Source organism: Wolffia australiana, chromosome 13 (genome assembly GCF_029677425.1).
Source record: "Wolffia australiana isolate 7733 chromosome 13, ASM2967742v1".
NCBI lineage: Eukaryota > Viridiplantae > Streptophyta > Magnoliopsida > Alismatales > Araceae > Wolffia > Wolffia australiana.
Genome location: NC_135847.1, coordinates 14,568,973 through 14,582,942, shown reverse-complemented (window position 1 = coordinate 14,582,942; position 13,970 = coordinate 14,568,973). Strand labels below are relative to the sequence as shown.

At 42.9% G+C, this 13,970-nt stretch overlaps 2 protein-coding genes across 4 annotated transcripts; both read left to right on the top strand.

Annotated features, from left to right (window-relative positions):
• The first annotated feature begins 2,372 nt into the window (after positions 1-2,372).
• Positions 2,373-6,748, top strand: TPR8 (Tetratricopeptide repeat (TPR)-like superfamily protein). Of its 2 annotated transcripts, none has more exons than XM_078585242.1 (10): positions 2,373-2,532; positions 4,041-4,210; positions 4,452-4,485; positions 4,649-4,794; positions 4,889-4,955; positions 5,371-5,467; positions 5,537-5,697; positions 6,329-6,375; positions 6,446-6,496; positions 6,567-6,748. In XM_078585242.1, the coding sequence occupies exons 1-10, from the start codon at positions 2,457-2,459 to the stop codon at positions 6,672-6,674; spliced, it is 957 nt and encodes a 318-aa protein (XP_078441368.1). In that variant the 5' UTR covers positions 2,373-2,456; the 3' UTR covers positions 6,675-6,748. The 2 variants fall into 2 exon arrangements, with proteins under 2 accessions (XP_078441368.1, XP_078441367.1); XM_078585241.1 differs by having other exon boundaries at positions 4,041-4,252.
• Positions 6,749-8,358: 1,610 nt separating this feature from the next.
• On the top strand, positions 8,359-13,698 carry LOC144710979 (polyketide cyclase/dehydrase/lipid transporter). 2 transcript variants are annotated; one of them, XM_078584856.1, is made up of 10 exons: positions 8,359-8,751; positions 8,858-8,978; positions 9,189-9,274; positions 9,382-9,724; positions 9,817-9,917; positions 10,344-10,410; positions 10,529-10,756; positions 12,185-12,610; positions 12,673-12,745; positions 13,332-13,698. In XM_078584856.1, exons 1-10 carry the CDS (start codon positions 8,387-8,389, stop codon positions 13,574-13,576), a joined length of 2,055 nt encoding a protein of 684 aa, XP_078440982.1. In that variant the 5' UTR covers positions 8,359-8,386; the 3' UTR covers positions 13,577-13,698. The 2 variants fall into 2 exon arrangements, with proteins under 2 accessions (XP_078440982.1, XP_078440981.1); XM_078584855.1 differs by having other exon boundaries at positions 9,379-9,724.
• The last annotated feature ends 272 nt before the right edge of the window (positions 13,699-13,970 follow it).

The window sequence follows — 13,970 nt, the reverse complement described above, 5'->3', positions numbered from 1 at the left end:
TAACCCCAATTAGGTTCAAATTATTCAAGAAGAACATCAATTGGATTCCTTACTAGCTTCCCTTGGACAACACTCGTACTTATCACTACACATCTTAAGTAGAGTTTTTATAAATTTTATTGTATAAGCTAAAATTGACAACGACAAGGGTTTAAAATTGCATAAAATTTACCCCTATTTTTGGCTTATCATGCCCTACTTCCCTTAGCAGGCCGCCAATGAGCGTGCCCCCACCTTAGTCTGATGATTGGGAACTAGTAGTGTTAGCACCATGGCCGTTGTCGATGCTGAGTGCGCACTACACTCCATCACTTGTTGACAACTTTTCCCACCATCAAGCGAAGGATCCAACAAGGGATAGCTCGGAATCCCTGCCACCCCACAATGTGCAACAGTCACTGCAGCAACCACGACAACTCGAGCAGTCGACGCGCCCCTAAACGCCACATCAGATGCCATGGGGACAACAGAGACGCATATTGCCACCACTTGGTCTCTATCATCTATAGCGACACCACAACAATGCTACTATTACCGAGACCGATCGCAACATTACCTTGAGTCGCGATTCCCGCGACGGGAAGAGGCACCTGCCCCAACCAATTACCACATGGGAGGACCCCATCATGACTACCATCTCCGACCTTACGAGCCGACCCCTACTTAATATCAGACCCGTGATATGTATTGTGCCTTATGCGCAGATTTATCCACTAGCACATGAGGAGCCCTACTACCCACCAGCCACTCAAGCGACTCTGGCCTCATATGGCCCAGTGCCAACTCATGCGCCACTGTACGGCCACCAGGATTATTATGGGGTGCCTCGCGCACCCCCAGCACCACCACAATCGTATACCCTGGGGTCGACCTACACACTGTGTGATCCTTAATCTGCCACAACGCCACCTGTCACACCACCAGTCGCGCACTCAGCCTTCGCGCAGTACACGCCTCAGACACAGTACGGTCAGTATGCCCCACACTCGTGCCCCATGTGTCAAGAACTGTAGACGTGCCGACCGGACAGCCCGCACAACAAGAGTACTACCCAGCTCACCCAGTCCTGGCCCCCGTCCCAACTCTAGAACCTCGAGATTTCTAAGGACCATAGGGCGACACCAGCCTCCGTGTCATCACTATGATGATGACGAGATAGATTGTAGAAGGGGGGCACACCATGCCATGATTTAGAAGTGTCCAAATCAAGGTTCTCGTCTACGAAGGCACGTGGAACCCGAAGGATTACACGGACTGTGAGTTAGACCTAGAGAGTTACTTTAAATGATACAACATGGATGACAACTTATGCGTCTCATATGCGTCCCAGAATCGATGGCTAGGCCGAGATATTCTTGAAGAATGAGAAGGATGTTGTGAGACGACGGGGAGATCCTCCGATCACTTGGGAATTCATGTCGAGAAAGCTTAAGGACAAGTACATCCCTAAGCTCTATATGACTTGACTCCTCCTAAAAGAACTTTCGGCCTGTATTTATTAGACAAAGTATTAATATCATAAATATATATTATATATAAGCCAATTATAATATAAAGAAAATATATCGATATGATATTAATTTATTTAATATATATACCTTGTATAATATATACAGCGCACGATTTAAAATATCTTCCATATGGGATAACATGATTTGAATTTAATGTTAACTGTGAATCCTGTTATCCCATATGGAAGAAAATAAAAATATTGCACTGTATATATTAATCGAGGTTAATAACATATCAAAACGTAAGTCGTTACATTTAAATAAACCAATGAATGAGATAGAAAGCTTAATTTTTGTCAGTCAATACCGGTACTGATATCCGGATACCGGTTCCCATATCCGGATATCGAAAACCGATATCCGGTATCCGTCGCGTCCCTCTACGTACGGTATCCAGTATTGATATCCGCCTACCCCTCAGAGACGGATATCGTCCGATATCCGATATCTGACACCGTCCCATTTTTTCCCGGATATCGGGCATCGGTTGTCCAATGCCAGATGACGGATGGTTATTGGTTGGGCGAACCCTGAGAGAGAGAGAGAGAGAGAGAGAGAGAGAGAGAGAGAGAGAGAGAGAGAGAGAGAGGGAAAAGAGAGAGAGAGAGAGAGAGAGAGAGAGAGAGAGAGGTAAAAGAAAGATAGAGAGAGAGAGAGAGAGAGAGAGAGAGAGAGAGAGAGAGGGAAAAGAGAGAGAGAGAGAAGTGAGAGAGAGAGAGAGGGAGTGAGAGAGAGAGAGAGTGGGGGGGTGTTACACTTGCATCAATTACGTACGCCCTTGGATCAAAAGATGTTGCTGTACTTGGATTAATCTTGTCCGTTGAACCAGTATGCCTTTTGGTAAAGCCGCTTGTTTTGCCGTTTACTTGTTCTATTTAGCCGTCCACTATCCAAGACGGTCAGCTTTACGTCTCCTCCCCAACCAGGAACTTAATCGAAGAAAAAATGGCGGATCGGCTGCGGACGGACTCCTCTCTCTCCCGTCGCATCGTCTTCTCATTCTTGGACTTTCTCCGCTCAGGTGAACTTTTTTTCCCTATTTATATGCTATTTTTCTACCTTTATTTGGTTTTATGTGTATGATTCCTGCTCCAATTTTGCTCAATCGGTCTGGATTCCTGGCTCGATGCCTTATTCATTTCCGTTACTTCATGTAAAAGAATTATCAGGGCTTTACTTGTTGTCTTGTCATTAGATTAAAATCGCCTGCTGGCATTTGTCGTGAAGTTATCTCAATGAAAAAATGTATTGGGAAAATGCATTTTGCTGGGTTGAGACCTGGCGTCTGATTCTGGACCGTCTGTATTGTAATCACACCCTTAAAAACAGATAAACGGAAAGAGGAAAAATTATGATTTCTGGATGAATGAAGCTAAATTTCTGATCGGCTTGTTCTAAAACTTGGTAATACAGCATTTCCTCGCTCATTGTTATTACACCATAATTGGGTTTTTCTTGCTCGCGGACAAGAAGTTAGGAACGCCATATGCGAGATTGCGCATGATTGGATGACCTGCTAGTAAACCCACACCGATCGAGGAGACGATATTTCGTTTATAGGAATTAGCTGGACTTGGTCGCAGAGAGAGCCGTATTTGTGTACTATCTATCAAAATTTTCCTTTGGCGATCTTTCACTTTAACTGAGTAATATAAGAGTCATGGACAGAGATATGATGCTAAATAAACATAAATTTGAAAATTGTTGAATTCCCTCTTTCTTCAATTAAACTTCTTTTTTTTTTTCGAAAAGTGATTTAAGGTGCTCATCCGACAAAGTGGTAACCACCCGGAGTTACATGTGGAGATAGTTAAACTCTCCTCACCACCTGGCAAACCTCTCTCTTAACTGATTACCCCTCTAGTGAATTAGGATGCCATGAGGCCCTCGACCTCGTGGGGTAGCCCGTCCTTGGACACCTTGCACCCCTAAATACTGCTCATTTCAGTGGAGCCATATCGCCCAGAGCACTGTCAGCACTCTACCTCGCTCTTCCCTCCTCCTAAGGCCCCCTTGCCTTATGAACTCCCAAAAAACCTCCTCTGACGTCAAATTCGGCGCCAAGTGCACTTGGGTAGCCCAGATCGAACGATCGACTGGGCACTCAAAGAAAAAATGGTTGCAGTCTCCGTCACCATTTGTGCATAGAGTGCATGCCACAGAGGTATTAGGATACATCCTCCGACGGAAGACGTGTCTCACCAGCCTCTTGCGTAGTAAGAGCCAACCAAAGATCTTAATCTTTAATGGAATCTTGAGGCGCCAAATGGCCCGACATGCTTGGATTGTTGATTGATCCTCTGTTCCCTGGCATGCCTGGATTGTTGGTTGATTGTTCATTTAAACTTCTTACTAACGGCCAATTATTTGGCCTAATTCATTATGGAAAGTTTCTTACTCTCAAAAATTTACTGTATACATTTTAATTTTTATGCTTCTCATCGGCAGCAATAGATGGTCTTTAATCATTTTTCTCTGTCCGTCATATGTATTTTTCTTTATGTGATTCCCGTTTCTCATATTGCACAGTTGAACTGGCTGAGGACGTTGATCGTGAAGGTCTTGATGTTGCTCGAGAATGTTTAGAACAGGCTTTTAAACTAAATCACGCATCTATTGAGGAGCAGACCCCGCATGGAATGCTGGCTGAACTTTTCAAAAATAAATTTCACCCTGATAAAGAATGCGAATCCTCTCAGGTCTACTGCAGAGCCATTGACGGTTTTCCAACAAATTTTGAGGTTTTTATATGTAGCACTTTTCCCTGTTCTATTGGTGAAAGTTTTCAGGCTTCTAAGTTCCAAAATAATATAGAAAGGTACCATCAATAATACATTTTTGGTCAATGATAATGGGAACAAGCTGTGATTTCTTTATTTGCCATCCGGTATATCATTTTAATTATGCCTAATGTTGTCTTGATTACATTTTTTTTCACAGAACAAGGGTGGAGATGAGGAAGCTGAATCCTCAGGTTCTTCTCTGGTTAAATTTTAGCTTCCTATTTTTCAATTTAGCCTTCAACATTTGGGGTAACTATGTTGCTTCGCTGCATGCCAATATGTCTCTAATCCCTTGGAGTTCTGCATCTCAACGTTGTTGTTGAATCTTCTAATCTCAGCCATCATTTTCCTTAGCCAACGCTGCAGTGTCGAGAGATGAACTTTTCAGCCAGTTCTATGCGGCTCTGGATAAGAGTAATTTTTTCACACCTACTCTTGGCGGGAATGAGGATCACGCTCAAGTGGCCAAAGCTACCAAGTTTTTTGAACAAGCCGCGCATGTACATTTTTCTCTTGTTTCATGGGATTATATTCTTAAGCTATATTAAATTATGTTAAATTCAGTTTCCAAACTGGATTACGGTTTTTTTCCAGGACATTGAGAAATCTGTCTCACAAAAGTTGAGCAGGAAGAGCTTGGCCTCATCGTTTAAAACACTAGGTACATCTTTTGCTACTGGGGTTTTCATCTATGATGGGCGATGGTGAAACTTCCTCGTCACCATCATCGTCATGGGCTGAATGGGGAGTATGAAATCATCATTGACATCACTTTCCTAGGCACGGGCAAATGACAGAGACAACTTATCATATCCCCCTGCTATCTGAAAGAGTTAAAATGGAGAAATGACGATAGAACAATGATGAAACATCATCATTATCTGATATAAATTTGATAACAATGATAATGTCAAATTCTTCACTGTCGGTCATCATTCCTTTGAACCTAATGACAAGGATAACGATGAGTCAACATTTTCCACGTCCTCATTCGTGGTGATGGAGAACATATCTGCAAAACTTCCCTTAGTTCAAGTTATCGAAGAAGCTTAATGTTAATATGTTTTTTTTCCCAGGGAATCAAGCCATGGAGTCAAAGTCTTATGTCGAAGCCGTTGACCTTTACACTTGCGCCATAGCTCTCGAGGACAATGCCATTTATTACTGCAACAGGTAAAGAAAGCTTTATAACAGACATAATCAGAAGTATTGAACATTGGGGATGAACTTGTACTTATTCAGGGCAGCGGCTCACACGCAACTTCGCCAGTTTGATGAGGCCACCAAAGACTGCCAGAAATGCATCACACTCAATCCCTCATACTCAAAAGGGTACAGCCGCCTTGGCCTGGTTCATTACGAACAGAGGAAGTACCCGGACGCCATGGCTGCTTTCCATAAAGGTTAGAATGGTCTCTTCCTCTTATCTCATTATAAATTTCAGATAAAAAATTTGGATCTATTTGATGTCCCAGATCTTGATTGGATCAGTCTGATTTGGTTGATTATGATCTACCCATTGATCAGATCCGATCAAGAGGGTCGCTCTTTGGTAGGTCATCTGATTGGCCCAATATAAGGCATGGGCCAAGTTCTTCATCCAGATACTGTGTCTTAGTAAATCCAATTTATCTCTCCAGACCAGTCTAGTTTGCCACGTGGCAGACCAGATTATCTTTTCTGTTGGGGCATTGCCGGGAAGCCATCACGATGCGGCCGTGAGGAGAGTGCGATTGAGATTTTCTTTTTTAAATACTTTTATTTGTCTGATTATCATGACCAATCCAGTCGTTCAATCAGTGGTCATTTAATCATCGATCAATCTATACATTTGATATTTCATGATAATTGGATCATGGTCTGATCGTCTGATCTGACCAAATCAAAGTTGAGATCAAGCGTTGGCGTCTAGGTGGAGCATCGTCTTGTCATCTGATCACTCGCAAAAGACCAAATACAATTTAAACGTAATTTCTAATAAGCATCGTCTTGTCATCTGATCCTTTTGTCCTGATGATGAGCAAACTCGGGCAGCGCTGCAGCTGGACCCGGGGAACGAGTCTCTCAGAAGTAACTTAGAGGTAAAGTTTGACTGTCTTGAAGGGTTGAATTGTTGACTCATTGGAGCTGCTCTAACTTTGACTTGACCAGATGGCAAATCAAAGATGGCTAGAAGAACCTCCGCAGGGACGTCCGGGCCAGGTTGACTTTACTTTCATGGCTATTGACTGGCTGTTTCTGTCCCTTCGTTTGACCTTCTTGGTTGGTCCAGGCCCGAGATCAAAGGGGGATCGCAATCAACATCCCACTTGGGGAGTTTGCTGTGTTTGGCGGCGCAGACGGCCTCCGCGTGACACAGGCTGGGGTCAATGGCAACTAGGCCTGTCCTTTTTCGTGCAAAATACTTGGAAAAACAGACTATCATATTTGAGTACTTCTGTTGTGATAATTAAAGAGGCCGTAAAAATGTGATACGAACCTGCTGGTTCGTGTCGGGAAGAAGATGCTGGGATGGTTGTCGGCGCCGGGACAGAGAGTGCTGGGATGGATGAGGGCCAGGCGGAATGGATGTCGCCTAAGAGAGAGGTCTGACGGAATGGACGTTGCCAGAGGGAGCTAGGGTTGTTTTATTTAAAGGTATTACAAAATGGTCCAAATGACCTAAATGCCCCTATTGGACTAGATGACGAAAGAGACCAAGATAGGTCGGGGTCGAATCAGAATGTTAACCATTTCAGTTCAAAATATATTAATATACATAAATAATATTGACACCATGACTTAAGAGGTATTCCATTTAATCCAATGTTCCATGGAAGTCCAGCGAAACGATGTCTTTGAAAATGTAGTAACAGATTTGAAATACACTCTTCTGATATAAATACCAAGTAAAAAAATCAATATACATCTGTTTTATGGCAGGTAAGCTTGTCCTTTTATGTGCAATTAAGGCCAAGGCATCAACTCTTAGGAATTGATTCCTGGAAAATAGACTGGCTGACTTGAGTACTTCTGTTGTGATTATTTAAAGAGCCATTAAGAATATGAATACCATCTCAAGTAAAACTATATTATAAAATTAAAAAATAATACACATCAGAACTTAAATGGTTATTTATTTAATTATATGTTCCTTGCGAAAGCCCCGCAAATCAATCTGTGGGAACTAATTTCCCAAAATAGTAGTAAATGGTTATTTTAAGTACACTCCTGTTCTGATATCCATCCTGAGTAAAAATGTCAATATCCATTCATTTAATGGCCAATAAGCTTGTCCTTTTATGTGCAAAAGACTTGGGAATCTATTCTTAGGAACCGATTCCTGGAAAGCAGACTAGCAAATTGAGTACTTCTATTGTGATAATTTGAATAAAAACCTTAAGGATGTGATCATCCATCTCACGACAAAATATATTAATAAATACAAAATATAGGGCACATCAGGACATAAGTGGCTATTTTATTTAATTCAATGTTTTTCCATGCGAAAGCCCCCAAATTGATGTCTGGAAAAGGAAACTCCATCCATGTGTTCGAATAATTCCATCTTGAGTAAAATTCTCAATATCCATTTGTTTAATGACCAATAGGTTTGTCATTTTATGTGGAAAACAGACTAGCAGAATTGAGCACTTCTGTTGTGAAAAATTTAAAGAAAATGCCCAAAAGAATGTGAGCATCAATAAATGCACATCCGTACTTAACTGATAATTTCATTTAATTTGATTCTCCAAAAAATTCAGGGACAGATTTAAGCTTTTCTACTCTGATATAAACGCTCAATTCTGCTATAAACCTATTGCCAGGTTTGCTCCACGCTATAAATGATGCTGAACAATCCACTTAATAAATAAAAACCCCGAGGGCCACAACCTCGGGGTTGGCCGTACCTGGCACTGTATTTTTTGCCAATAATAATAATAATAATAAATTAATTCCAGGTTTCGGGTTCAAACACTAGTATTCCGAAAATTTAAGAGCCAGTAAAAATGAGAATATCCGAATATCCACGTGGCGGTAGTTGATTGGCTGTGCGCAAGTTGAAATCTTCCCTCACTGAGGCTTTGTACAGTACGAGCTTCCCACGTCGCGATGAAGCTGAGTAGCGGCGGCGCCGCCGCCGGCGCCGCCGCCTGCCGGTCGCTGGATGCGCCGCTGGCGAAATGCCACGTGGCGGCACGTAGAAGCGCGTTGGGCCGCTTCTCTTCGCCTCTCCGCGCCGCCTATAAGAAGGACGGCGCGAATCCGACGGTCGGAAATGGAGTCGAGCGGAGGAAGGGCAGAGAATCGCGGCATCAGGTTGGGGGATTGGAGGAGCTTTGCGAGGTCGATGTGATTTCATGGCGGGAGAGGAGAATCAAGGCGAGAGTTCTCGTTGCCGCCGATGTCGACTCGGTTTGGAGCGTGCTCACCGATTATGAACGTCTCGCGAACTTCATCCCGAATCTAATCCATAGGTTTGTGTGAATCTTGATTTTTTTTTTTTTTGGTTATTTAGGGCTGTGGTTTTGCGCGATTTTCGCTGATTCTTTTGGTTTTTTTTAATTTTTTTGCTTGTTGTAGCCGGCTGATCCCTTGCCCGCATCCGGGGAGGGTTTGGTTGGAGCAGAGGGGCTTGCAGCGGGCTCTTTACTGGTGTATTGAAGCTCGGGTTCTGCTTGAGCTTCAAGAAATTCCTTGCACGGTACAATTTTGTTATTTTTCTTCTCGAGATTTCTCATTCTCCTTCATTTTTTATGGGTTTCCTTTCCATTGTCTTTATTTTTTTCTGTAGATTCGACGTTACGAAAGTTTGAGTTATTCAATTTCTTTTTCTTTAATTTTCCTCCAATTTTGTTATAGTTTGAGTTCTTCGGAGTTGTGAAAGTTCTCTTATCCTACTCTGACGGACCAGGGAAACGGCCGGGAGCTGATCTTCTCCATGGTTGATGGAGATTTCAAGAAGTTTGAAGGGAGATGGGCTGTTAAGGCTGGACCCAGGCTGGCATTTCCTCTCCTAAGCTCTAGAGCTCTCTTATTAGTGAAACTAGAAAATTAAGTGGTTCCCAGAGTGTAATTCTTTATACTTGTTCTTGGAATTGCAGCAGGTCTTCAACGGCGACCTTGTACTATGAGGTCAACGTTATTCCTCGGCTCAATTTTCCTGCCATCTTCATCGAAAGGATCATCAGGTCTGATCTTCCTGTTAATCTGCAAGCTCTGGCATGGCGAGCCGAGCGTAGATTCATGGGTTCCCAAATGAAGCATTCCACTGAGAGTGCTGTGGAGTCAGCGGATTCCGACACGGCGCCCACGTTGACCGCCTCCGTGGCGGCCAGCTCAGCCCCAAGAGATCTGATCACCAGCTTGAAAGGGTTCAGGATTGGCTGCCCTCTTGACCGGCCCTGCTCTGTAGATGAAGTTCATGTCCGCAAAGTCCATGGCCTCTTGGTAACTCGCCGTCTCTGGTAGTCCCCAGCTTTCTTTAGTGCGCAGGAAATCTATCTTTGGCAAAGTTCTCTCATGGGGTGTTTTTTATTTAGGAAAATGGTGGGACCCACCGATGTGTCGTGGCTTCAATCACAGTCAAAGCACCTGTTCGTGAAGTTTGGGGCACTTTGACCTCTTACGAGACGCTCACTGAGTATGTTTTTCTAATCAATGTCCTCTATTTTTTCGTTGGCTGCAGTCGAGGGTGGACTGTTGAGCGTTAGACAAACTGAATTAAACAAATGATTGAGACCAAAGACCTATAGGTGTTTTATTATCCTATCTTGTCGAGCTCTCACTCATCTGCTAATTTGTAGTTGTCGATTCAAAAAGTCATCCAGCAACTATGCGCAAAGGACTGCAAAAGTCTTTAGATTCTACTCTCTTATTCTCTCTCTCTCAGTTCCAACATCATGCACTTAAATAATGGTTACTGTTCATCCTGGGATCATGAGCCCTCTGATTCTGGCCTTTGTCTTATCTTAGTGATTTCTTTTAATTTTTTCCCTGTACCATGAACCCGGTAATTCTTTCTTCCCTCTGTTGGCTTTTTGGTGATATATCTATCATTTTTCCGCAGGATCGTGCCAAATCTGGCTATCAGCAAGGTTTTGCTTCGAGAAAACAACAAAGTGCGTATTCTTCAGGTACTTGATACTGAGCCCCAGTCTCTGCTGAATGAGATTTTTAGTGACGGACTTCTCCCGAAATCATTCTTAAATTTTTTCCTTGCATGGCTAAGGCTGATCTGATGTTGATTTCCAGGAAGGGTGCAAGGGGCTGCTGTATATGGTGCTCCATGCACGTGTTGTCCTGGATCTTTGCGAGACATTCGAGGAAGAAATCAGCTTTGAGCAGGTCGAAGGGGACTTTGATTCTTTCCGGGGAAAATGGATCCTGGAACAGCTTGGCAACGACCATACTCTCCTCAAGTACTCTGTCGAGTCAAAGCTCCGGCGAGAGTCCTTCCTCTCTGATGCCATTCTAGAAGAGGTAATGGTGTTAGAAAATTATCTCAGATAAGAATTATGGTGTCAACGATGCCAATCAAGTGTGGAAAATGACAATGACAATGTTGAATTGCCATTGTAGGTTCCCAGAGGTAGGTTCACCGTTGTCACTATCGGCCAGTGGCACCACCATCATCATCATCCAATTTTTAAAAGATCTAAGCATCATGTCATTTTTTCCAAGCATGTAATTATGTTGTTGTCATCGTTATCATGTTCCAAAGGGGCGTCATTGTCATAATTACAATCATCATCCGGCCGTCGAAGAATTGTTATTGTTGTCCCTTTTAATAGACATTAACATTGTCATGTCATTTCTTCTCACGTAAGGTAGAGCATTTCATCAACTTGATGTCATTGTCATCTCCATCATGTTTCAAAGAGGCATCATAATTGTCGTCTGATATGAGCCAAATCAGGAAATATAAATGAAAAAGGCAAGTGGAAAGGCTTGTTTAGATCCTTTCTAAAAATAGAGATGCTCGATATGTTAAATAAGAGGGTGTACCCTAATGAAAGCTACGTTTTTGGGTTCTGGAGAATTGGATTCAGTCGACCAGTCGAGGAGATCCTCCAAGATTGAGGGGAGGATCGATCCGATTCTTCTCCACGCTGGCCGCCTGTTGATTCAGCCACGTTCGGAGTCTATTTCCTTTCAGTTGTTTTTCCTCTTCTTGTCTGTTCCCAACGTTCTCCCTTCCGAGTCAACAAACTGGTTGTTTGTTTGAGAAGGAGTGGATTTATCTTTTTTTCTTGGTGCTATCTTCACAAGTCTCTCGACTCCTGTTTTTGTTACAACTTTGGATTTGAAGGAGGGTAGTGTATCATTGTCACCATCATCCATCAGTCGACGATGTATTGTTATTTTTATCCGGTCTCTGATAGATGTCATCATCATCATCCATTGGGCGATGATGAATTGTTCTTGTGATGTAGAGCATTTAATCACGTTGACATGTGACATCATTGTCACAGTCATCATGTTTCAAAGAGGCGTCCTTGTTATCGTCACCATCATCCATCAGTAGATGATGATTTGTCATTGATATCCGGTTTCTAAAAGTCGTTATCAGCACGATCTTAACATCATTGTCATCGTCATCCTATCTCCAAGAGGTGTCATCCTCATCATCACCATCATCATTCCCATCCATAGGTTGATAATGAGTTATCATTGTCATTCAGTTTCCAAAAGACTTCATTGTCATGTTCATCATCATATGACTTTCTATCCTTCCATAAAAACATTTTTTCTAACCTAGAATAGAGGAATCAAACATGTTGTCGCCAATTCTTAAGTCATTATTGTCATCGCCTTTGTCATCCATCTGCCTAATTTATCATCGTCCCCAAATCCTACAGGTCAGTAATTACAGTTGGGCAATTATTTTACTTTTTCTTGCCATTTCAGGTAATCTATGAGGATCTGCCGGCCAATCTCTGTGCCATTCGAGACAACATCGAGAAGAGAACAGACAGGGAAAGGAACAAGCAGCAGGCCAGCCCCACAGTCCCCAGTGACGGAACAGCCCTCTTATCCTATACCAGTAGCAGCGCTGCTGAGCAGGTGCCTAGGCAGCGACCAAAGGTGCCAGGTCTACAAAGGGATGAAGAGATTCTCAAGGCCGAGATCCTCGCCTTTATCTCTGAGCATGGGCAAGAGGGATTCATGCCAATGAGAAAGCAGTTGCGGTTGCATGGGAGGGTGGACATTGAGAAGGCTATAACTCGGATGGGGGGTTTCAGAAAGATTGCGTCTTTGATGAACCTCTCCCTCGCTTACAAGCTTCGGAAGCCCAAGGGGTATTGGGACGAGCTGGAGAATCTCCGGCTTGAGGTGAGGTTTAGAAAGTCTTTGGGTTGCTGATGGTTCACAATAATAACTTGATGCACCTGCAGATCAGCAGATTTCAGAGGAGCTGGGGCATGGACCCCGCTTTCATGCCCAGCAGAAAATCCTTTGAACGTGCAGGTGCGCAGATATCTTTCTTTCATTTGTCCATCTGTGTTTCTCAATCTATTTTTCTATATCATGTGGATATCCATCCGACCGTTCATCAATATATCTATCTATTTATCCATCCATCTATCCATCTACCTGTTTACTTATCTATGTATCCATTCTTTTATTTCTCTCCGTTTTGTGTGCATTTCTATGTCTACATCTGTCTCTCTAGAAGTCTATAAATCTATATCTCTGCCTCTATTTATATTTATACAACCATTTCTGTGTTTCATGTCTATATACACCTCTATCTATGCTCCCTCTATATCTACATCTATGTCTATGCCGATGTGTCGATGTCTTCTTTTATCTCAGTGTCTCTGTTTATCGACTTGTTCCTCCATCTCTCTCTTTATCTATTTTATCACCATCTCTATATTTATAACTCCCTATATATATCAATTTATCTGACTCTTTATGTATATATCGCCATTTCTATCACCATCTTTATCGTTCTCTCTATCTACATACCCCACTCTTTTTTGATCTCTTTCTCCATATTAAAACTTCTATGCACTCACCATTTATTTTGTTGACGTTGGCTTGGTGTCAGGGCGTTATGACGTAGCGCGAGCACTGGAGAAGTGGGGAGGGCTTCAGGAGGTTGCTCGGTTGCTATCTCTCGAGCTGAGGAATCGTCGACGGTCATCAGACGTGGCGGCAGGTCGGAGAGGGGGCGCTGCCGCTGGCTCGGAGGTGGAAGACCACCAGGATGATGTCACCCGCCCCTTTGTGTCTCAAGACCCCCAGAAGTGGCTCATGAAGCTGAAGGAGCTCGACATCAGCTGGGTGGAATGATGAACAGCCTGCCCCAGAAGTTGTATTTTATAAATAGTGTTTCAGAAAACTTCAAAGCAAGGGCCTTCCTGTCTTATTCAGCCTCGCAGACTGTGATCAAGTGCCTTGTATAGTTTGAAATCTGCCACCCTCTCAGCTGCAACTGCATTCGCCGGTGCCCAACTACCAGTGCTCACTTGTTTACCTCTCTCTCGAGGTCGCTGACCACTAAGATAGATCAAAATTATTTAGACTGAGGGCAGTATTACAGATCCGGGTCAGTCACATTTTCCTTGGGGTTTTGTCCAGTTAGTCATGCCTCGTTATTTTCCATTTCATCATTTCAAGTTGGCATTTCCCTCTTATATTTCTTCAGATTCCTTAAAAATTTTTAATTTTTACTTCAAAAAGGCTT